This window comes from Oncorhynchus masou, chromosome 6 (assembly GCF_036934945.1).
Source record: "Oncorhynchus masou masou isolate Uvic2021 chromosome 6, UVic_Omas_1.1, whole genome shotgun sequence".
In the NCBI taxonomy this organism is placed as follows: Eukaryota; Metazoa; Chordata; class Actinopteri; order Salmoniformes; family Salmonidae; genus Oncorhynchus; species Oncorhynchus masou.
Window position 1 is genome coordinate 56961418 of NC_088217.1, and position 25335 is coordinate 56986752.

A 25335-nucleotide genomic window follows, 5' to 3' on the forward strand; every position below is an offset into this window, starting at 1 on the left:
GGAGTGCCAGGTGGGCAGGGTTCTCTCTTTTTGAACTATTCTATTGGTCCATTAAACCAGGAAATCTCAATCAAGCACAGATAAAGTATTTTAAATTATTTCAAATAGTATTTGAAAGCAGGCCTGGTGTTCGACAACAGACAAACCAAAACCATGACTGACTGATTAATAAGCTGAAGAAGTATCACATAGCACTCAAGTAATTTACTCCACATTCTTTATTGAAGGAACTACTACAATAAAGCTATGTTTTATGTTGTTTAACTCTCTACTTCACAACAGTTCTTACTTTAATAGTTCTAACAGTTTTAACAGCAACAGTTCTTGCTTTACCTCAGGTTCATCTGGTAGGGACATTCCAAAGTGAAAGCTGATGGCAGAATATTACACTTATGTACAAACTTTAACAAAATAAATCAGTATGTTTAAATGAAAATTGAAACATACAAATCAAATAGTATATATATAACACCAGGGGGATTCAAAGATCTACACAGACTATTCAGTAAAGGTAAGTACATAATGTAGGTATTTCAGTTCTATTGCTTTGCCATTATAACAAAACGAAAGTCCTTTGAAGTTTGAAGTCTGGATGCATTTTCCAGCCACGACAGAAGTTCGACACAAGTCTAGTACAACAAGGATAGAATTTGAAAACTTTGCATTAATTTTGTTGTAGACCATTTATAGATAGTGGCACATACTGTAGAGTCAACAGTCTTGCTTCTGTTGCTTGTGTTTGAAAGAGTCAGCTGGTGCTCCTACTACACTACTAAACGAGCTGTGGAGACATATCATCCATACTGGCTTTTCCTCCTGTTCCCATCTCTACCCATGCTTTTCTCCTTGCCGTGGGGTGAGGTGAACTAGGCTGGTGTTGCTACAACAGGGGCTAAGGAGACATCATGAGGAGATGCTTTTGCAGTTTCACAGTGTACTGGTTCTGTTGGTTTTATTGGTTTTGGTCTTGGTGTTTGGTTCAGGCTGAGTTTGGGTGGGTTCAATGCAAGGTGTTACAGGGTACCATAGGGGTTGGGTCCCAAGATGGTTCAGATCACTGAGTCGGGTTCAGACTGGTTGGACTTAGGGCTGGTTGGGCCCGGGGCTCAGACTGGTTCGGATGGGGGCTGGATGGGCTAGGGGACTGGTTTAGCTCTCGAATGGGTCCTTGGGGCTGGGTGGGTTTGGTGTTCTGGGCTGGCTGGGTGTCAGAGGGATGTTGAGTTGTTGGGTTCGAAGATGCGGTCAAACTCATTGAGTATGAGCTCCACGGCCTGGTTCTGATACACCATGTTGATGGCCATGTTAGCGTTGTCCCGCTCTGGACGCATCAGGGTGGGACCAAACACTATGCCGATGTTCTGGGTCGACATCCGGTTGGATTTAGCGTGCTCCATCACTCTGGAGGAGGAAGAGAGAGAGAGAGGGTGGGGGCGAGAGAGAAGGATATTTATATACAGAAAAATATAAATGCAAATGCAACAATTTCAAAGATTTTACAGTTCATATAAGTAAATCGGTCAATTTAAATAAATCAATTAGGCCCTAATCTATGGATTTCACATGACTGGGCAGGTGTGCAGCCATGGGTGGGCCTGTGAGGGCATAGACCCACCCAATGTGGAGCCTGGCCAGGGCTTTATTACAGACCGAAGAACTCCTTTTGCAGATCTTTCAGAACATCAGCTATCTTATTCACTGGGCATGGCTGTGTGTGGACAATGTCTGTGTGCAGGCATGTGGGCAGTACAGTTTGGGTGTCTTTGTGTGTCTGTGGACACCATATGTTTATTTGTGCATCTGCATGTGTCGATGGCTGGGGGGATGGTCCGGAAAGGGGATATGTCCCCATCTTTGTGAGATGCAGAGTAGGTGAACGGATGATTTCTTGCGCTTAAGTGGGACTATAATTTGTTTTTCAACAGAGCAATGACCCAAAATACACCTCCAGGCTGTGTAAGGGCTATTTGACCAAGAAGGAGAGTGATGGAATGCTCCATCAGATGACCTGGCCTCCAAAATCACCCAACCTCTACAATGTAGAAAATAATAATAAAAATAAATGTAAAACAACTTGAATGAGTAGGTGTCTCCAATCTTTTGACTGGTACTGTATAGATAATGTACCAGTCAAACATTTGGACAGACATACTCATTCCAGGGTTTTTATTTATTATTTTCTACATTGTAGAATAATAGTGAAGACATTAAAACTATGAAATAACATATAGAATCATGTAGTAACCCAAAAAAGTCCTAAATAAATCTAATTATATTTTTATTTTAGATTCTTCAAAGTAGCCACCCTTTTCCTTGATGACAGCATTGCATTCTCTCAACCAGCTTCATGAGTAAGTCACCTGGAATGCTTTTCCAACAGTCTTGAAGGATTTCACATATATGCTGAGCACTTGCTGGCTGCTTTTCCTTCACTCTGCAGTCCAACTTATGCCAAACTATTCTACAACGTAGAACATGGTAAAAATAAAGAAAAAACGTTGAATGAGTAGGTGTGTCTAATCTTTTGACTGGTACTTGGGTATGACGCTACAAGCTTGGCACACCTGTATTTGTGGAGTTTCTCCCATTCATTCTTTTCTGCAGATCTCAAGCTCTGTCAGATTTGCAAACATTTTCTAAAAACACGTTTTCACTTTGTCATTATGGGGTATCGTGTGTAGATGGATGAGGGATTTTTTAAAGCCAGTTTAGAATAACATAACAAAATGTGGAAAAAGTCAAGGGGTCTGAATACTTTCCGAATGCACTGTATATGGGCTTTTGACACAAAAATCAACCCCACTCTAGTAGTTCTTGTTGTGGTCTTGTCCCATTTCTGTCCAGTTATATGCAAGAAAGAAAGACCTAGGAAAGTTGCAGCTGGCTAAAAAGAAAGCAACACGCCTTGCCCTTAACTGCACATGCAGAACTAACATCAACAACATGCATGCAAGTCTTTGCTGGTTGAGGGTTGATGACACATTAACTGTTTCTCTTCTAGTTTTATGAGAAATATTACTGTGCCAAAAATTCCAGATTGTCTGCATAATCAAATAACATGCAGCTCACACACCCATACATACCCCACAAGACATGCCACCAGGGGTCTCTTCACAGTCCAAGTCCAAAATGACTTCACGGCAATACAAAGTTTTATACAGAGCCATGATCGCATGGAAGTCCCTTCCATCTCTAATTACCCAAGCAAACAGCAAAATGATTTAAAAAAAATATATATTAAAAAATAATTGATGGTACGGCAGGGACAGACTCAAATATCATACCCAACCAAAAATGGTAACCTCCCCTGTTATTGGAATTGTGTAACTTTCACACTCGTAATTTTTTCACAATTCATTCAGGATTATCCATGATCATCTACATTAATGTAGAAGTGTTAAGAAACATGTTCTATTCTTATTTTCAATAAAAGTGACTCCAGAATGACACAATACATTTTTACCATTCATTTCTATTGGGCAAAAATGTATCTGAAACACAACCAAAACAAAGAGGAAATGTATCCAACAAATGTTTTGAGTCACAAGATTGATGTAGTCATTGTGTGCTATGAATATGGGACCAAATACTTCACTTTTGACTACTTTAACACACAAGTGTGTGTGTGTGTGCAGACATGGTAAACCATACCAGAAGTCCCCACAAGAATAGTAAACAAACAAAAATTTGACCAACTAGGGACATTTTGCAAGTCCGCAGTCCCAACAAGGATGAAGGCTATTTCTAGGGGGATTAGGGTTAGAATTAGTGTAAGGGGTTAAAGGTTAGGAGTTAGGGTTACCTTTAGGCTTAAGGTTAGGTTTTGGGGTTAGTGTGTGTGTGTGTGTGTGTGTGTGTGTGTGTGTGTGTGTAGGGGACACCGACTCAGGAATGGGTTAAAGCCACAGCATGAGGCATTCTTCTAAAAATGCCATTCCCACCAAGCCACAGAGGCAGCCAGCAATTGCTCAAAACTTCCACATTAAAAAAGGATAGGAAAAAAGAGACGGAACGAGGGAAGAGAAAATAAAGGGAGAATGGAGGAGAGAGGTTCCAGTGGTGGCGGCAGTGGTGTTGCTGTTCCTTCCAGCAGACGAGCCACAGGGATCCCAGAGGAGGCGGGGAGGGATGAGAGGGGGAGGAGAGGTGACGAGAGGGGGGGTGGGGGGGGGATCGGAGGATAGGAGACGAGAGGATGGGGGGAGGAGGAGATGAGAAAATGAGATCCAGAGAGAGAGAGGGAGAGCAACAGAGAGACAGGAATGACAGTGAGACAGAGACATGGTGACTGACATACAGATCCATGGGAGCTACATGTTGGCACAAACATCAGACTCACTAACACAACATGAGCTGTCACTCTCAAGTTCTGTGGAAGTACCATAATGTAACAGAAGAGCATCTATGTACTTGTGTGACTGAATCCTTGATCCATCAGAGTTTTAACCTCTCACTCCATGACAAAAAAAGTATGTGACCCACAGCACTCTTGAGTCCACACTGTTCATTCACAGAACACATATTGAAAGGCAACAGCTGAGAACAAGGCTGAGGACACTGCGCCATCTAGTTGTCAGTCTTCTATACTGCAGTTAAGCAGATTAGGGACTTGGCTAGATTGAGGAGAGGTCTCATACCGTTTGAGATGGCTGAACATGAACCTCATGGTGTCGTGGTTGGGAGGAGGCATGCTCAGAACCAGCCACTTCAGACGGTCCACTTTGTCCAAGTAGTCTGACATCTCTGGACACACAGACATCCGGACAAATATATTAGATTCTGGATGGCTTTACTGTCTCATTTGACACATTCATTTGTTGGTTTGTTTCATTCATTCTTTAGTCAATTCAATTCATTCATTCTTTAGTCATCAAACAATCCATCAATCCATTCGACTATGTCTGTGAAGAAGGATTTATTCATGAATTCAGGAGCTACTCACTGATGGTTTCTACGATGTCTGTGAAGAAGCCATAAGGGACCAGGGGTTCAGGAAGCTCCCGGAAGAAAAGCTTTAGGGCACCTGTTATGACATGGATATCCTCCCATTCACTCTGGTCCAGGTTCAGCTTCTCTATTAGTGGGGGAAAGAATAATAGAGGAAAGGTGTGAAGGGAGGAGGGGGGAGGTGAAAGAGAGCATTGGAGGGGATTGGAGAGAGGAAGGAGTGGAATGTAGCGTGGGATGGGAGGGAACCAGAGATAATGCATGAATTTCACTGTTAAAACTGTGCTTTTGGTCGACAGCGCGGCTGGCAGGCTTGTTGCTGTAGCAGAGATATATTGTCTGTGAAACAAGGCAATAGTTAGAATGCAGAGAGACAGAGCTTGTGGGAACGCTACCCCAATACAAGCAACCATCCAATCCTGAACAACGTTTCTCAAGCCATCCTCAGTTACATTTGTAACTACAATAGTTTCCAATGTGAAATTAATGTTTAGAACCTAATACTGTAAACTACTGTCTAGACCAGGGGTGTCAAAGTCAAATGGACGGAGGGCCAAATAAAAAATTTAGCTACAAGCCGAGGGCCGGACTGTTCGAATGTTCATTGAAAATTTTTTAAATGACGCATATAGTCTAGTGAACCTAATTGAACCTACTGAAAACCTAACAAATATATTCCAATATGATCAGATAAATAAAGCAATATTTTCTTATGTCACACAGAAAAGCCATTTCACACAGAAACATTTCGTCTCGGAGTTGTGTTGTGTCTTTCCCTTTGCTGTCCAAGAACAGACAAATCTCCTCACGAAGCTCGAAACATCTTTGAAGCACCTTTCCCTGGCTTAGCCATCGCACCTCTGTGTGATAAGGCAAATCACCATGCTCCGTTTCTAACTCCGTCAGAAATGCCTTGAACTGGCGGTGATTCAAACCTTTGGCTCTGATAAAGTTAACTGTGCGCGTGATGATGCTCATTACATGCTCCATTTTCAAGGCTTTACCGCACAACGCTTCCTGGTGTATGATACAATGATAAGCTGTCAGCTCACCTGTCGCGTTTTCCTCTTGCATCTTTTCCCGTATCTTCGCCACCAGTCCGCTCCTGTGTCCACACATCGCAGGTGCTCCGTCGGTTGTCAAACCCACGAGTTTTTCCCAAGGCAGCTCCATCTCATTTACACATCTTGACACCTCTTCATACAAATCATGCCCCGTAGTTGTGCCATGCATAGGACGTAAAGCCAAAAACTCCTCTGTCACGCTTAGGCTGGAGTCCACTCCGCGGATGAAAATTGACAACTGGGCAATGTCAGAAATGTCGGTGCTCTCATCCACAGCCAAGGAATATGCAATGAAATCTTTTCCCTTTTTCACAAGCTGCTCTTTTAGATTGATGGACAACTGGTCTACTCTCTCGGCAATGGTGTTTCTGCTCAGACTCACATTTAAAAAGAGTTGCCTTTTTTCTGGGCAAACTTCGTCACAAACTTTAATCATGCAGTTTTTGATGAAATCCCCCTCCGTAAATGGCCGGGCTGATTTAGCGATCTCTTCTGCCAAAATAAAACTGGCCTTGACAGCAGCCTGGCCTTGTGATTTGGCTTTTTTGAACAGAGCCTGTCGAGATTTGAGGCCTCGTTTTAATTCCTCTGCCTTTTGTAGCCTTTGTTCCATGTCCATATTCTTGTTTTTGTCCGCGTGTTTCGTTTCATAATGTCGTCTCAGATTATACTCTTTCAGTACCGCCACACTTTCTCCACACAGAAGACACACAGGTTTTCCAGCTACCTCCGTGAACATATACTCCGACTCCCACCTTGTTTGAAACCCCGGTTCTCAGTGTCCACCTTCCGTTTTGCCATTTTTGATGGGTATCTGAAAGTTAATTTTACTGTGCTGCTGACGACTGCTGTGCCAATAAATATTGAAATGAAGCAGCCTACTGCTCGGTGCGTCACCGTTGCATTGTGGGAAATGTAGTATTGGTGCGTGTAAAAGATCTGCGGGCTGCCGGCTTGCTGCGGTCTGCGGGCCGGTTCTAATAATAAATCAAGATCATCCCAGGGGCCGTAAAAAACCTTCTCGCGGGCCGGATGTGGCCCGCGGGCCTTGACTCTGACATATGTGGTCTAGACTCTAGAGGAGTATTGAGAAACATTGGTCAGGATTCAAGGCAGTGCAATAAAGGCTAGCTGGAGCAAAATGCAAGCTGCAGTAGTCTATTTTAGCCACTTGACGGCACCAGTGCACTGTGTAAAGAACACGGTAACTGATGCACCTTTCACTGATATTTTACTCAGCATGTCTGTGCAAAGACAACACAATATACAAACTTCCAGCAGCTGGAAAGCTTAGAGGCAGAGAAACATGTGTTTTTACATAAATGCAGACATTGCACACATATGCATAGATTTGGCTCAAAGCTATGTGCTGCCAGTTCGTCTTGAGTTCTACCTTGTACCAACTCCGCAGGGAACATATAACGTCCATCAGTGGTCACTGCTCGCTCTGTAATCAACAGTTATTTAAAATATCAGTTATTTAAGCAACCTAGCAAAATCAACAGTTATTTAGGCAACCTAGAGTAAGTTGCTATGATCCCAGCCCATTACCCTCCCTCCCTCCCTCCCTCCCTCCCTCCCTCCCTCTCACGCTCCCTCCCTCCCTCTCACGCTCCCCCTCTCTCTCACCATGGTTAACTAGGAAGCGTAGTTTCTGTATTACAGCCAGGTTACCACTCACTCTGTAGATACCGTCCGTTTCCAGACCTGAAACACACAACGGAACATGTAATACTGGCAACAACACCCATACTACATTTAACCCTGGCAACAACACCCGGGTACTACATTTTACACTGGCAACAAATTATAATAATGATAACAATAATAATAATTAGGTGGTTCATATTTCAATCTGAAATTTGTTTTTTTTTGCATATTCCAACTTCCCCTTAGACACCTTCGGAGAGTGGGGTCACAGCCAGGGTCTGACACTATCAATGGCGACCAATAAGAAATTAGGGTTAAGTGCCTTGCTTGCTCAAGGGCACATCAACAGATTTTTCACCTTGTTGGCTTGGGAACTTGAACTAGCAACCGTTTTACTGGCCCAATGCTCTAACCTCTAAGTTACCCTGGAATCATCAATTTACGTACATAAACCTATCAAATCCTATAGGGCTGTGCTGTACGTCTCCTCTTCACGGCCTCAGTTCAGAGCCTGACGAAGCGAGGCACCGTGTTGTTCTCTCTCCCACACACCATTTCCCTCCCGCCTCCCGCCTCCCTCGACCTCCACCCCTCCTTCCTCCGTGCTATACCTTTCCTCTCCACGGCCTCAGTGCAGAGCCTGACAAAGCGAGGCACCGTGTTCTTCTCTCTCTCACACAGCATCTCCAGACAACAGCCAAACACCTGGTCTGTAAATAACAACAACACGGGCATTTAGAACACTGAAGATCATCTAGAGGTCATGAGATACACAGAGGAACCCACATCATATCACTTCCTCAAACCACACTGACTTTTTTTTGTATTTGGAAAGATCTCCAGTTCCATGGAATTGAAAGGCCACAACTCTCCAGGGGATTTCGCATTTAGAGTGAGATCACTGAGGGATAAATCATAACTTCCACTTAAGTCAAATTTTCACTTAGTCATATGTGGGAGACTAAGTTGAAATTCAACTTAAGTGGATATTACAGTGCCAATGCAGATGTTTTATCTCAATATCAAATCATTCCTGGCTAACAATTAAGTACCTTGCGGTGATTGTGTTCAATTAAAATTGTAAAAAATAACCAAAAATTGCTTCTTAGCAAAGAGTATTTTCTGAAGCAAGAATTTTGCTAAGACTGTCTGGGAGCAGTCAAGAGTTGGGACTGAAAAACTGAAAACAAGTTGTTATTAGCAGAGAGGTTTGGAACTCTCTTTCTTATTGGTCAATTAGCAAATTTACCACCAGGTGATCTCACCAGTCAGGCCAAAATTCCATCGTACCAAAACAGGCCGAAATTTCAGGTAGTCTTTTCAAACAGTTCTTACACTAACAGGGTATTATCATAATTTTCACAAATTCACAGTATTATAAAAACCTCATAGTGTGGAAATATATATATATATCCTACTACCCCGGCTCTGACGCTCGTCGGATGTGGCAGAGCTTGAAAAGTATTACGGACTACAAAGGGAAACTTAGCCGCGAGTTGCCGAGTGACGCGAGCCTACCAGACGAGCTAAATGCCTTTTATGCTCGCTTCGCATGAGAGCACCAGCTGTTCCGGACGTCTGTGTGATCACACTCTCCGTAGCTGATGTGAGCAAGACCTTAAAACAGGTCAACATTCACAAAGTCGCGAAGCCAGACGGATTACCAGGACGTGTACTCAAAGCATCCGTGCACCAACTGGCAAGTGTCTTCATTGACATTTTCAACCTCTCCCTGACCGAGTCTGTCATACGAAAGCGAAGGTAACTTGCCTAAATGATTACCGCCGGTAGCCATGAAGTGCTTTGAAAGGCTGGTCATGGCTCAAATCAACACCAACATTCCGGAAACCCTAGACCCACTCCATTTCGCATACCGCTCAAACAGATCCACAGATGATGCAAACTCAATCGCACTCCACACTGTCCTTTCCCACCTGGACAAAAGGAACACCGATGTGAGAATGCTGTTCATTGACTACAGCTCAGCGTTCAACACCATAGTATCCACAAAGCTCATCACTAAGCTAAGGGCCCTGGGACTAAACACCTCCCTCTGCAACTGGATCCTGGACTTCCTGATGGGCCGCCCCCAGATGGTAAGGGTAGGCAACAACACATCTGCCATGCTGATCCTCAACACTGGGGCCCCTCAGGGGTGCATGTTTAATCCCCTCCAGCAGTCTCTGTTCACCCAGGACTTCGTGGTCATGCACGACTCCAACACCTTCATTAAGTTTGCTGACGACACAAGTGTTGAGGCCTGATCACCGACAAAGACGAGACAGCCTATAGGGAGGAGTTCAGAGACCTGGTTGTGTGATGCCAGGACAACAACTTCTCTCTTCTCTCTCAATGTGAGCAAGAAAAAGAAGCTGATTTTGGACTACAGGGAAAGAAGGGCCGAATAGGCCCCAATTAACATCGACGTGGCTGAAGTGGAGCGGGTCGAGCATTTCAAGTTCTTTGGTGTCCACATCACTAATGAACTGTTAAGGTCCAAACACACCAAGACAGTTGTGAAGAGGGCACGACAACACCTTTTACACCTCAGTAGACTGAAAAGATATGGCATGGGTCCCCAGATCCTCAAAAAGTTTTACAACCGCACCATCGAGAGCATCCTGACCGGTTGCATCACCGTCTGGTATGGCAACTGCTCAGCATCTGCCCTTAAGGAGTGTAGTTCGTATGGTCCAGTACATCACAGGGACTGTGGTTTCTGACACCCAGGACCTATGTACAAGGTGGTGTCAGAAGAAAACCTAAAAATTGTCAAAAACTACAGTCACCCAAGTCATAGACTGTTATCTCTGCTACCGCACGGCAAGCGGTGCCGGAGCACCAGTCTCGGACCAAAAGACTCCTTAACAGCCTCTACCCCCAAGCCATAACACTGCTGAACAATTAATCAAATGGCCACCCAGACTATTTACATTAACCCCCGCCCTTTGTTTTTACACTTCAGCAACGTGCTGTTTATTATCTATGCATAGTCACTTTACAAATTACCTCGACTAACCTCTACCCCCCAAAATGAAAAATTTGGACTCATCAGACCAAAGGACAAATTTCCACTGGTATAATGTAAATTTCTTGTGTTTCTTGACCCACGCAAGTCTCTTCTTATTATTGGTGTCCTTTAGTAGTGGTTTCAATTCGACTATGAAGGCCTGATTCACGCAGTGTCCTCTGAACAATTGATGTTGTGATGTGTCTGTTACTTGAACTCTGTGAAGCAATTATTTGGGCTGCAATCTGAGGTGCAGTTAACTCTAATGAACTTATCCTTTGCAGCAGAGGTAACTCTGGGTCTTCCTTTCCTGTGGTGGTCCTCATGAGAGCCAGTTTGATCATAACACTTTATGGTTTTTGCGATTGCACTTGAAGAAACTTTCAAAGTTCTTGAAATGTTCCATATTGACTGACCTTTATGTCTTGAAGTAATGATGGACTGTAATTTCTTTTTGCTTTTTTGAGCTGTTCATGTCATAATATGGACTTGGTCTTTCACCAATTAGGGCTATCTTCTGTATACCACCCCAACCTTGTCACAACACAACTGATTGGCTCAAATGCATTAAGAAATTCCACAAATTAAGTTAAGGCACACCTGTTAATTGAAATATATTCCAGGTGACTACCTCATGAAGCTGGTTGAGAGAATGCCAAGAGTGTGCAAAGATGTCATCAAGGCAAAGGGTGGCTACTTTGAAGAATCTCAAACATAAAATATATTGATTTGTTTGACACTTTTTTGGTTACTACATGATTCCATATGTGTTATTTCATAGTTTTGATGTCTTCACTATTATTCTACAATGTAGAAAATAGTAAAAATAAAGAAAAACCCTTGAATGAGTAGGTGTCTAAACTTTTGACTGGCACTATATACACTGCCTAGGAAGTAGTGCTTGATTTGGGACTAACCTATGATATTTGTCTGTCTGTGTGGTAGCTGAGGACGGTGACGGGGAATGAGTTCCTACTGCAGTCAGAGACAGTTTCACTGATTAGAGAGTGGTTAAACACCATATAAAACACAGGAAATCACATTTTTGACTGCACTGGGCATTTTAGGCTCGGACACCATACCGTTTGCCAGCCGAGCGGACTTAGCACCTCTGAACAGAGTGCTGGCTGTAATTTGCAAACCAAGCATGCTGAATGAACGGCAGATCAACACTCGGTGCTATGTGTGGTCGTTTAGGATTTACCCCTAAGTGATCTCATTCTCTAAGTGATCTCAGTCAGAGAGAGTGCAAGATAAAGAGAGTGAGAGAGAGAGAGAGGAGAGAGAGAGAGAGAGAGAGAGAGAGAGAGAGAGAGAGAGAGAGAGACAGTAAGTGATCTTGCCCTTTATGAGTCCTTTCTCCTGTAGGATCTGTAGTGGAGGTCTCTTCAGGATGAGTTTCTTCAGTCTGCTCCGAACGCGCTTCCTCTCTGTGTTTTCCAGGTTGGATGCAGAGCGAGGGACTGCAGCAGGAGGGAGGGAAAGAATGAAGAATTGTGCCATAGCACAAGAATAGCATCCTTGGAGCAGTGGATGGAGGAGAGACTCACGTGATGCTTTACATCCCCCTCGACTGTCCTCCTCGTCTCCACTCTGGTCCAACATCTCCACACTGCCCGCCTTCCTCAGAGAGTACATTAGGACATTCTCCAGAGGATTCTCACGGTTCTACACAGCAGAGAAGAGAATTTCAACTGGTGCCAGATGTCTTTGGTTTTTGATCGTAAAAAAGGACCCCCCCGACACACACAAACACACACACAAAGTGAGACTCACCAGCCTGTCGATTACACTCTGGATGGTGTTGAACCACTCTCTAATCAGTGAATCTGTCTCTGACTGCAGTAGGAACTCATTCCCTGTCACCGTCCTCAGCTATCACACAGACAGACAAATACCATGGGTTAGTCCCAAATCAAACACTACTTCCTAGGCAGTGTAGTACTGTGTGCTACGGCTCCCAAAAATTGTATTTCCATTCAGTCAATTCGGGAAATGAATTTAAATTGCAGTGAGAACGAATGGTGATTTTCAATTCTTAAAGTTAAATTTAAGGCATATTGAATTGACTGAGTTGAAATTGAAATGGCTCTAACTCTGGCGCACACAGCTACAACACATACACAACTTCCTCTCAAGAGGAGGAAATAATGTTTTCTCACAGAAAACTTTTAGTAGGACTAAAATATCCACATTTGACTTCCCCAAAATACAGGCTGAAATAAAGTGTCTTAAAAATGTAAATTTAATGATATCCAAACATGAAAATGGTGGTTTGAGGGACATTGTGAAAGATAGGGGAAATTAGGAAATTGACTCCCTCCCTTCCTACTCCCCTCCATCCCTCCCTCCTGGTGTGTATCTGACCTTGAAGACATTCTTCTTGCTTGATAGATTGTTGGCCCACTGTAGCTGAGCTCCTCTTAGGTCTACACTGCTCTCTGGACAACTGTTCCCTGGTTTCTGGAGAGAAACACACACACAATCATTATTATTATGATATACTTTTAATCTGGGAACCCAGAACCACAACTGGCCAGCTACTAATTTTTTTGTCTCTGTTGGATGATTATGAAACTCCAGAAACTATTTTGAATACATTTTCTTGGTACTAGAGTTATTAAATACACATTGCGGGGAGTTACTGCTTTCAATGTTTGGCCAACATGTTGTTACAAGGTTTTTCACGAGACAGTGACGGTATATCATGAGAGACTAATATACAGTGCCTTGCAAAAGTATTCGGCCCCCTTGAACTTTGCCACATTTCAGGCTTCAAACATAAAGATATAAAACTGTATTTTTTTGTGAAGAATCAACAACAAGTGGGACACAATCATGAAGTGGAACGGCATTTATTGGATATTTCAAACTTTTTTAACAAATCAAAAACTGAAAAATTGGGCGTGCAAAATTATTCAGCCCCCTTAAGTTAATACTTTGTAGCGCCACCTTTTGCTGCGATTACAGCTGTAAGTCGCTTGGGGTATGTCTCTATCAGTTTTGCACATTGAGAGACTGAAGTTTTTCCCATTCCTCCTTGCAAAAACAGCTCGAGCTCAGTGAGGTTGGATGGAGAGCATTTGTGAACAGCAGTTTTCAATTCTTTCCACAGATTCTCGATTGGATTCAGGTCTGGACTTTGACTTGGCCATTCTAACACCTGGATATGTTTATTTTTGAACCATTCCATTGTAGATTTTGCTTTATGTTTTGGATCATTGTCTTGTTGGAAGACAAATCTCCGCCCCAGTCTCAGGTCTTTTGCAGACTCCATCAGGTTTTCTTCCAGAATGGTCCTGTATTTGGCTCCATCCATCTTCCCATCAATTTTAACCATCTTCCCTGTCCCTGCTGAAGAAAAGCAGGCCCAAACCATGATGCTGCCACACCATGTTTGACAGTGGGGATGGTGTGGTCAGGGTGATGAGCTGTGTTGCTTTTACGCCAAACATAACGTTTTGCATTGTTGCCAAAAAGTTCAATTTTGGTTTCATCTGACCAGAGCACCTTCTTCCACATGTTTGGTGTGTCTCCCAGGTGGCTTGTGGCAAACTTTAAACAACACTTTTTATGGATATCTTTAAGAAATGGCTTTCTTCTTGCCACTCTTCCATAAAGGCCAGAATTGTGCAATATACGACTGATTGTTGTCCTATGGACAGAGTCTCCCACCTCAGCTGTAGATCTCTGCAGTTCATCCAGAGTGATCATGGGCCTCTTGGCTGCATCTCTGATCAGTCTTCTCCTTGTATGAGCTGAAAGTTTAGAGGGACGGCCAGGTCTTGGTAGATTTGCAGTGGTCTGATACTCCTTCCATTTCAATATTATCGCTTGCACAGTGCTCCTTGGGATGTTTAAAGCTTGGGAAATCTTTTGTATCCAAATCCGGCTTTAAACTTCTTCACAACAGTATCTCGGACCTGCCTGGTGTGTTCCTTGTTCTTCATGATGCTCTCTGCGCTTTTAACGGACCTCTAAGACTATCACAGTGCAGGTTCATTTATACGGAGACTTGATTACACACAGGTGGATTGTATTTATCATCATTAGTCATTTAGGTCAACATTGGATCATTTAGAGATCCTCACTAAACTTTTGGAGAGAGTTTGCTGCACTGAAAGTAAAGGGACTGAATAATTTTGCACGCCCAATTTTTCAGTTTTTGATTTGTTAAAAAAGTTTGAAATATCCAATAAATGTTGTTCCACTTCATGATTGTGTCCCACTTTTTGTTGATTCTTCACAAAAAAAATACAGTTTTATATCTTTATGTTTGAAGCCTGAAATGTGGCAAAAGGTCGCAAAGTTCAAGGGGGCCGAATACTTTCGTAAGGCACTGTATATAAAACATTTGTGGGTTTATGTGTTTCAATGTGCATAACACTGTCTTACCCAGCTGGAGGGGGTCTGAGATTTGGGATCCTTGAAGAAAACCAGACTATTCCCAACCAGAACCACCCAGGATGGATTCCAGTTTTTCCTAAAACATACACCAAGTCACATGGTCAGGGAAGACTCCTGGGATTGAAGAAAAACTCCATCTTATAGGTAGTATTAACATCAATCCCTCCAAGATGAGCCTGTCTTACCTCAGCTTCCTGCCTCCCTCTGCTATCTTGGTCTTATTCAGCAGACCTGCCTTCTCCAGCTCCTGTGGATGGGCGAGATGGGGAGAGTTGATGGTGTTATAGAGACATTAGAGTGATAGCTCTTGGTGCACACATTAGGGTCAGTGGAGAACATTAGGGTCAGTGGAGACATGGGAACATTGGGTGGGGGAGGAGGGTAGAGTGGGGCATGAGATAGTGGGGGCAGTAGCAGTGGGTGAGGCAGGTGGCGTTTGGAGACAGGGGACAACAGGGACAGTGGAGAAGAGACATGGAGGAGGAAGGTAGAAGGTGTGATTCTCACTGGTGTGGAGCCGTCATTGCTGTCTGGAGAGCTGGCTGGAGAGGGAGGCTCTACCACCACACTGGTCACAGGATAGGAGCAGTCTCTGCACTGCTGACCCAGCTAGGAACAACACATACAGACTGTTACATCTAGACAGATATAGTGTCTATGTGTGTATGCGTGTTTCTGCTTGCTTGTGTATATTAGTTTGAGTATGTGTACACCACAGGAGGTTGGTGGCACCTTAATTGGGAAGGACGGGCTCGTGGTAATGGAGTGGAATAAGTGGAAGGGTATCAAATACATCAAACACATGATTTCCATATGTTTGATGCCATCCATTTACTCCGTTCCAGCCATTATTATGAGGCCTCCTCCCCTCAGCAGCCTCCACTGGTGTGCACCCAGAGGCAACATGCCCATAGGGGGCACAGGGGCACATACCCCCTCAGATTTGTCCTGTAATAAATAAATAAATAATGTAATTTAAATGTGTCATTGTTGTTTCTCTGTTATACTACTAGCCACCTAGCAATTTTATGAAATTGGCTTTAGCTAGCCCAGATAGGTTCCTTATCTCCCAACCTCATAACTAGCTACCAATAAGGCATTTCAGGCAATCAATCAAGTTAAAGTAGCTAGCTTGTCTAACTATCATAACTTGCATGTCTGCTGGCAAGGTCGGGTAGACTTTAAAAAACCAAGCAATAACTAAATGTACTGAATAAGACTCACATTACTTTCAATATTTTCAATACCCACATTTTTATTTTATTACATAGAATTAAGCATAATGATAAAGGGTCTAGATTCCAGGAAAAAAAGCAGTTTCAGGTTTGAAGTGCAAAATTCTCCTCCTTATGGACCAGGGGCATGTCCCCCCTCTGGGCCAACCCAAAACCCTCCACACATACTTAGTGGCCCCTCAGATTTTTGAGGTGCATGATGCCCCTCTGTGCGCCTGTGTTTTTCTGTTTATATGTTTATTCATGTGTGCATGTGTACGTGTGTGTACTGCAGCTGTGTGTGTGTGTGTGTGCACGCGCGTGTGTGTGCGTGTGTGTGTTTGCCTGCCTGCCTCTGTGCGTGCCTGTACAGTACCTTGCCGTTTTCAGGCAGTATCATAGATCGTGAGTGGCTGAGCTGCTCTGTCTCATGATGCAGTAGGGCCTCCTTGTCTCCTGTACTGAAGTCTGTTGTACTGATGGTGTCTGAGGATACTGCTCGCTGCATACTCTACAGGACACCAACACAGAGGGGAAGACAAGTTATTCACTCTGGGTGTGCGTATCAGACATAAAAAATGGAGACCTACAGTACTGGGTTAGGCACAGCATCAACAAGAAAAGAAGACTCCCAAAACTGTGATACACTCCCAAGTGTACTGTGTGTATATTCGTTGTATTTGCTTTTGCTCTCCAGAACCTGCTTAAAGGCATTTGATATGGACCCTTCTCATAGTGAGGTTGGCAGCAGGTAGTTTAGCGGTTAAGAGTGTACCAACTAGGCGAAAAATCTGCCGATGTGCCCTTGAGCAAGGCACTTAACCCTAATTACTCCTGTAAGTCGGTCTGGAGAAAAGCGTCTGCTAAATGACTAAAATGTCAAATGTTTGGCAGAGTCTCACACACACACACACACACACACACACACACACACACACACACACACACACACACACACACACACACACACACACACACACACACACACACACACACACACACACACACTTTCCATGATGAGTGGTTGAGGATTTGTTTTGGAGCCAGATCTGCTAGATAAGGGTTCAGGCAAACAAGGCACCTGCCTCTATTCTCACTGTGAGGCAACATGTTGCAGTAACACTGGAGTGCAACATACCACCTGACATCACAAGATGACATTGTGTAACTGGATTCTTGATTGGTGTTATAAAGAGTATCTGAACACATAAGAATGCCTCAGACATTCTAAAGCCTGTTTGGCACCATGGCCCCATTTTAGCTTCAATTCCTGAACATCTGATCATTAGAATTGGAGAGGTCTTGTCACTCACTGCCTTATGTGCCAGAAGGTACGAAGAGGTTAATTAACTAAGTAAGACTGCTTACTTCAGATAGCCCCAATAGGGGAATTAGTTTGTTTACTGTAGGTAATGTTGTTTTACACATCAACTGTACTTTGAGTTCCTTGTTTGATGTCAGGAAGTTATTTCCACTGTAATCATCTATACATTCCATTTTATTAAAATCACACCTGTTCCAGCTCCCAGCCACTTTTAGGCTTCTGGCCAGTGAAGAGGAAGTCTGGAGATAGCTGGATGATAAGAAGAAGAGGAAGAAGAAAAATACTTTATTGATCTATTTCCATGTATATTTTGCTTTCACTACACAGGCATATTAAAACCAACACTGGCCTATAATTGCCAACACATTAAGCAACACTTAAATGCATGAATACACACTTTTCTTTCCAAACATGTCAGTTGACTTGCAGGCACATAATATTTCACCACTCATCCTGATTATGAAAAACAGGATGCAGATTGAACAGTAAGCAGAGCTTGCAAGCATACACACACAACTCACGCCAACGACTGACAGTTGAAACTTTTCTAATGAATGGCATGAGTGCTCTCCTTACCTCACCACAGTTCAGTAATAGTGAAAGCAATGCTATCTGCTGATATGCATGCTGTCATAAAACTGGGACACACACACACACACACACACACACACACACACACACACACACACAGTTATCAGTTATCTACCAACCGCAAAGATGACAGCACTAACATGAGCCTATATGCTAACTGATGACACATAACAGTAGTGCTGTCTTTCCAATCTCACACACAGATGTAGGGGGAGTTACGACTCTTAACTTACAAACACTGTTATTCAGCTTGTAGACCTCGATCAGATGAAAGTCCAGATTAAACAAAACTGATATGAAGTGTTCCCTTGTTAATCCATTTGAGAGTTAGTCCCCCCCACTGTCAGTTGGTTGTAGTAGCTTTCTGACACACACTTTTTTTAAATCTCGAACAAAGTAAATGCAACCCCAAACCACTTCTGCCCATATGTTTCTCTCGCTCACCAAACTTCCCCTTTCTATAAGGAAGCTAACACTATCAGCATCTACAATCGCTCTCACTCACAGGAAGCCATGGGCCAGACTAAGAGAGAGACATTATCATATCAAAAATATAACAACACTAACAGTTACAACAGCACAGAGAGTTATTTTAGCTCCTGGAATTGAGTTCCTTGAATGCTCTTATCTTTATAGTTACCATGGTGACACTAGCAATATAGGTCAGTTGGGGTTGAAGTTAAATGAGGCCCAGACACAACTTTACAATAGTCTGTGGTTATTCCTGTAAGTACAGTGTAACAACTATTGTAATTGCTAATTGTTACACTGTACAACCCCTACAGATTGTTACACTGTACAAACCCTACAAAAGAGTGATCTTAACCTGATGACTCTTTTGTCGCAGATAATTTTCCTGCTGCATCAGGAAATTCAAATGAGCCTCATGACTCCCTGAAAAATATCAGTTATCTTTCTCTCCATTCGGGAGGAATCGAGTCACTGGCATCAAGGCACGCTATCAAAATAATCAACAACCTGTCACGCCCTGGTCAAAATATATTAAGTTTATTCTTCATTTATTCGGTCAGGCCAGGGTGTGACATGGGTTATTGTGGTTGGTGTGTTTTTGTCTTGGGGTTTTGTGGAATGTCTAGCCTATGGCTGCCTGAGGCGGTTCTCAATCAGAGTCAGGTGATTATCGTTGTCTCTGATTGGGAACCATATTTAGGCAGCCATATTCTTTGTGTGTTTCGTGGGTGATTGTCCTTAGTGTCCTTGTTCCTGTCGCTGTGTTAGTTTACACTAGTATAGGCTGTTTTGGTTTTCATTACGTTCTTTGTTTTGTAGTGTTTGTATTTAGATTCGTGTTACGTTTTGTTCATTAAACATGGATCGCAATCTACACGCTGCATTTTGGTCCGACTCTCCTTCACCACAAGAGAACCGTTACACAACCGTTGTTTTATATACAGTTGAAGTCGAAAGTTTACATACACCTTAGCGAAATACATTTAAACTCAGTTTTTCACAATTCCTGACATTTAATCAGAGTAAAAATTCCCTGTCTTAGATCAGTTAGGATCACCACTTTATTTTAAGAATGTGAAATGTCAGAATAATAGCAGAGAGAATGATTTATTTCAGCTTTTATTTATTTCATCACATTCCCAGTGGGTCAGAAGTATACATACACTCAATTAGTATTTGGAAGCATTGCCTTTAAATTGTTTGACTTGGGTCAAACATTTCGGGTAGCCTTCCACAAGCTTCCCACTGTAAGTTGGGTGAATTTTGGCCCATTCCTCCTGACAGAGCTGGTGTAACTGAGTCAGGTTTGTAGGCCTCCTTGTGCGCACACGCTTTTTCAGTTCTGCTGACACATTTGAGGTCAGGGCTTTGTGATGGCCACTACAATACCTTGACTTTATTGTCCTTAAGCCATTTTGTCACAACTTTGGAAGTATGCTTGGAGTCATTGCCCATTTGGAAGACCCATTTGCGACAAAGCTTTAACATCCTGACAGATGTCTGAAGATGTTGCTTCAATATATCCACATTATTTTCCCACCTCATGATGCCATCAATGTTGTGAAGTGTACCAGTCCCTCCTGTAGCAAAGCACCCCCAGAGCATGATGCTGCCAACCCCATGCTTCACGGTTGGGATGGTGTTCTTCGGCTTGCAAGCCTCCCCCGTTTTACTCCAAACATAACGATGGTCATCATGGCCAAATAGTTCTATTTTTGTTTCATCAGACCAGAGGACATTTCTCCAAAAAGTACGATCTTTGTCCCCATGTGCAGTTGCAAACCGTAGTCTGGCTTTTTTATGGCAGTTTTGGAGCAGTGGCTTCTTCCTTGCTGAGCGGCCTTTCAGGTTATGTTGATATAGGACTTGTTTTACTGTGGATATAGATACTTTTGTACCTGTTTCCTCCAACATCTTCACAAGGTCCTTTGCTGTTGTTCTGGCATTGATTTGCACTTTTCGCACCAAAGTACGTTCATCTCTAGGAGACAGAACGCATCTCTTTCCTGAGCAGTTTGATGGCTGCACGGTCCCATGGTGTTTATACTTGCGTACTGTTGATTTACAGATGAACGTGGTACCTTCAGGAGTTTGGAAATTGCTCCCAAGGATGAACCAGACTTGTGGAAGTCTACACATTTTTTTCTGTGGTCTTGGCTGGTTTCTTTTCCTTTCCCGTGATGTTAAGCAAAGAGGCACTGAGTTTACATCCACAGGTACACCTCCAATTGACTGAAATGATGTCAATTAGCCTATCAGAAGCTTCTAAAGCCATTACATAATTGTCTGGAATTATCCAAGCTGTTTAAAGTCACAGTCAACTTAGTGTATGTAAACTTCTGACCCACTGGAATTGTGATACAGTGACTTATAAGTTAAATAATCTGTCTGTTAACAATCGTTTGTAAAATGACTTGTGTTGTGCACAAAGTAGATGTCCTAACCGACTTGCCAAAACTATAGTTTGTTAACAAGACATTTGTGGAGTGGTTGAAAAACAAGTTTTAATGACTCCAGCCCAAGTGTATGTAAAACCTCTGACTTCAACTGTAGTTTAATAACATAAGATAGATATTGGTCTCCACTAGGGCTCCGACAATGTCAAGTGTATGCTTAGGTCAAAATTGACTTCAATGGTTGCCTGGGGTGGTTAACAATTCGGGCTGCTGCCTTCAGCGCACATAAAGGCCTACCTTGTTGGCATAAGTTTGATTCCGGGCCACGCCTTTCTGGCACAAGTATCTAAATGCCCCTGATTGACGAGATGTATTTACACATTTCAAACATGGACAGTTCAGGTATATTTTGATGATTAATGACCATACCAGACACTTTTGGATAATGTAAAATAATAAAAATAGGCTACACCAACATCACTTTCCATTCATACAAATTGTTGGGTAAATTGGCACAGTAGCTTTGCCGTGGTAAACGATTAAGTACTTTATTTCTATTGTAGGCTATGGAATGCTTGTCAAATAGATAAATCACCCTTAGTCTGTTCAAAAACCTTTATTTTATTTTACTAGGCAAGTCAGTTAAGAACAAATTCTTATTTGTTAAGTTGTTCTGGTTAGAGTTGACCAATAATGGTTGTTATTAAGATTAGCTGTGCAGGTACATTTTGCGTGTATTGTGCAGGTACATTTTGTGTGCATTTTTTCGTGTATTGTGATAATCTAGTGCCATCGATGGTTGCAATAGGCCCCTTGTTATTTTATTATATTACAATACATTCTGTAGGCTACCAGTTAGCCTATCCTACTGTATTTCCTAGCCACCATGCTTCTACATCTGCATTGCTTGCTGTTTGGGGTTTTAGGCTGGGTTTCTGTATAGCACTTTGTGACATCGGCTGATGTAAAAAGGACTTTATAAATACATTTTATTGATTGATCCATTGTTACATAATGAAAGGTGTGAAAACCGATAATAGCCTACTGTTTGTGTTTCCCTGGCTGAGTTGATGAGCTGGTTTGTGCCATCAGTTGATTGAGAGATGTAGGCCTACTGTAGAACGATACATTTTTCCTCCAGTGTGGATGCTCGTCCACGTTTTATAGCTATGTATAATTTGTCAATATAGTTTTGGTCTTTGGTATGGATTGAAAGCCTGTATTGTGCGGCTTTAATATTTCATTTCATAAAGCTGACAGGATGTTTATGCATTTGAGCCTATCCAAAGACGATTTTGTTGGGCTGAGACACTTTTCTTTGATGTAAAAATTACAAGACTATTGTTACAACCTGATCTGTTTCACCTGTCTTGTGCTTGTCCACACCCCCCACCAGGTGTCTCCCATTTGTTCACGTTATTCCCTGTGTATTTATACCGGTGTTATCTGTCTGTCTGTTGCTAGCCAGTCTTGTCATGTCAAGTCAACCAGAGTGTTTTTCCATGCTCCTGGTTTTCCAAGTCTCTGTCTTTTCGGTTCTGACCCTTTGCCTGCCCTGACACTGTACCCGCCTGTCTGACCATTCAGCCTGCCCTGACCTCGAGCCTGCCTGCCGCCCTGTACCTCCTGGTTTTTGAACTTCTGCCTGTCCTTGACCTGCCTCTTGCCAGCCCCTTGTTTTTCAATAAATATCAGAGACTCGAACCATCTGCCTCCGGTGTCTGCATCTGGGTCTCGCCCTGTGTCGTTATGACTATTCCTTTTACTTCTTGAAAACATTGAAATATAAATTCAATTAACCCTTTAAGCATGCAGCCTTAATGTGTCAAAAAAAGAAAATCATCCATGAGTCAAATGGCAGGATTTGAACCCATGCCGACGCTGGCATACAGTGGGGCAAAAAAGTATTTAGTCAGCCACCAATTGTGTAAGTTCTCCCACTTAAAAAGATGAGAGGCCTGTAATTTTCATCATAGGTACACTTCAACTATGACAGACAAAATGAGAAGAAAAAAATCCAGAAAATCACATTGTAGGATTTTTAATGAATTTATTTGCAAATTATGGTGGAAAATAAGTATTTGGTCAATAACAAAAGTTTATCTCAATACTTTGTTATATACCCTTTGTTGGCAATGAGAGAAGTCAAACGTTTTCTGTAAGTCTTCACAAGGTTTTCACACACTGTTGCTGGTATTTTGGCCCATTCCTCCATGCCAATCTCCTCTAGAGCAGTGATGTTTTGGGGCTGTTGCTGGGCAACACGGACTTTCAACTCCCTCCAAAGATTTTCTTTGGGGTTGAGATCTGGAGACTGGCTAGGCCACTCCAGAACCTTGAAATGCTTCTTACGAAGCCACTCCTTTGTTACCCGGGCGGTGTGTTTGGGATCATTGTCATGCTGAAAGACCCAGCCACGTTTCATCTTCAATGCCCTTGCTGATGGAAGGAGGTTTTCACTCAAAATCTCACGATACATGGCCCCATTCATTCTTTCCTTTACACGGATCAGTCGTCCTGGTCCCTTTGCAGAAAAACAGCCCCAAAGCATGATGTTTCCACCCCCATGGTTCACATTAGGTATGGTGTTCTTTGGATGCAACTCAGAATTCTTTGTCCTCCAAACACGACGAGTTGAGTTTTTACCAAAAAGTTATATTTTCATATGACATTCTACCAATCTTCTTCTGGATCATCCAAATGCTCTCTAGCAAACTTCAGATGGGCCTGGACATGTACTGGCTTAAGAAGAGGGACACGTCTGGCACTGCAGGATTTGAGTCCCTGGCGGCGTAGTGTGTTACTGATGGTAGGCTTTGTTACTTTGGTCCCAGCTCTCTGCAGGTCATTCACTAGGTCCCCCCATGTGGTTCTGGGATTTTTGCTCACCATTCTTGTGATCATTTTGACCCCACGGGGTGAGATCTTGCGTGGAGTCCCAGATTATCAGTGGTCTTGTATGTCTTCCATTTCCTAATAATTGCTCCCACAGTTGAAATTCTTCAAACCAAGCTGCTCACCTATTGCAGATTCAGTCTTCCCAGCCTGGTGCAGGTCTACAATTTTGTTTCTGTTGTCCTTTGACATCTCTTTGGTCTTGGCCATAGTGGTGTTTGAAGTGTGACTTGTTTGAGGTTGTGTACAGGTGTCTTTTATACTGATAACAAGTTCAAACAGGTGTCATTAATACAGGTAACGAGTGGAGGACAGAGGAGCCTCTTAAAGAAGAAGTTACAGGTCTGTGAGAGCCAGAAATCTTGCTTGTTTGTAGGTGACCAAATACTTATTTTCCACCATAATTTGCAAATAAATTCATTAAAAATCCTACAATGTGATTTTCTGGATTTTTTTCCCTCATTTTGTCTGTCATAGTAGAAGTGTACCTATGATGAAAACTACAGGCCTGTCTCATATTTTTAAGTGGGAGAACTTGCACAATTGGTGGCTGACTAAATAATTTTTTGCCCCACTGTATATGTGTGCCGGAGTCAGTGACTGTAACCGCTGGACACACAAGCACTGAGGAAACCTAGAGTTTATTCTACCTATTTGTTCTCCTTCAACATACAATAAAACAATTGACCTGATTTTTCCAGATGAAAAATACATCTACCCCCTACAAATACGTCAATGTATTATAATCCACATAAGAATTCACACAAGACGCTGTAGCCTGCATGTAGCCTCAGGCGCAGACAGGGACAAGAATTCTGCCGTGGAAGTTTATCCACACCAGCCCATGTCACTGTGCACACCGCCAACTCACACCCCCCTGGCAGGCAACCAGCTATACACACACACCAAACTTAGACACAGGTAGTAGTGCTGATACATAACATTGACAATAGAGTAAAGCGTTTCTAAACCATTTCTGTACCAATGACTGGTGAGACATGGTGGTTCTCCTCTTTTTTAACCAGCTCATGTTTAAAACAAATACGATATGTAAAAACCCCACTGAAGATACAACTCACCACTATAACAGTGTCTCTGCTCGTCCCTGTTGTGCCGTCTATCTATCTCAGCATCTTCTTGTTCTGTCTGTCTGTCTGTCTGTCTGTCTGTCTGTCTGTCTGTCTGTCTGTCTGCCTGCCTGCTTAAGGCTTATACATTATAAACGACAAACTAACAACTTAGGCAATATCGCAAATTAGTGTCTGTCATATGTTCCTCTGAATCAACACCTATCGGAATTGTTAGTTACTACAGGGCTCCAGAGTCCAGACTAACATTTTTCACTGGTGCCATTAACTTTTACAGT

The 25335-nt window shown here is 42.7% G+C and overlaps 1 protein-coding gene across 4 annotated transcripts in view; it reads right to left on the reverse strand.

Moving 5' to 3' along the window:
* Nucleotides 1-200: 200 nt before the first annotated feature.
* The window catches only part of arhgap9 (Rho GTPase activating protein 9), a 60760-nt gene continuing 35625 nt past the window's right edge, over nt 201-25335 (reverse strand). For 3 of the 4 annotated variants that reach the window (XM_064969214.1, XM_064969212.1, XM_064969213.1), the window contains 15 exons: nt 17806-17865; nt 16669-16803; nt 15586-15687; nt 15264-15325; nt 15067-15154; nt 13039-13134; nt 12448-12546; nt 12222-12339; nt 12015-12134; nt 8273-8371; nt 7641-7718; nt 7405-7458; nt 4943-5074; nt 4638-4743; nt 201-1401 (listed from right to left, as the gene is read on the reverse strand). In XM_064969214.1, the coding sequence (XP_064825286.1) occupies nt 1209-1401; nt 4638-4743; nt 4943-5074; nt 7405-7458; nt 7641-7718; nt 8273-8371; nt 12015-12134; nt 12222-12339; nt 12448-12546; nt 13039-13134; nt 15067-15154; nt 15264-15325; nt 15586-15687; nt 16669-16803; nt 17806-17865 (1542 nt within the window). In that variant the 3' untranslated portion in view covers nt 201-1208. The remainder of the gene's footprint in view (nt 1402-4637; nt 4744-4942; nt 5075-7404; nt 7459-7640; nt 7719-8272; nt 8372-12014; nt 12135-12221; nt 12340-12447; nt 12547-13038; nt 13135-15066; nt 15155-15263; nt 15326-15585; nt 15688-16668; nt 16804-17805; nt 17866-25335) is intronic. The other variant, XM_064969215.1, reaches the window with a different exon arrangement.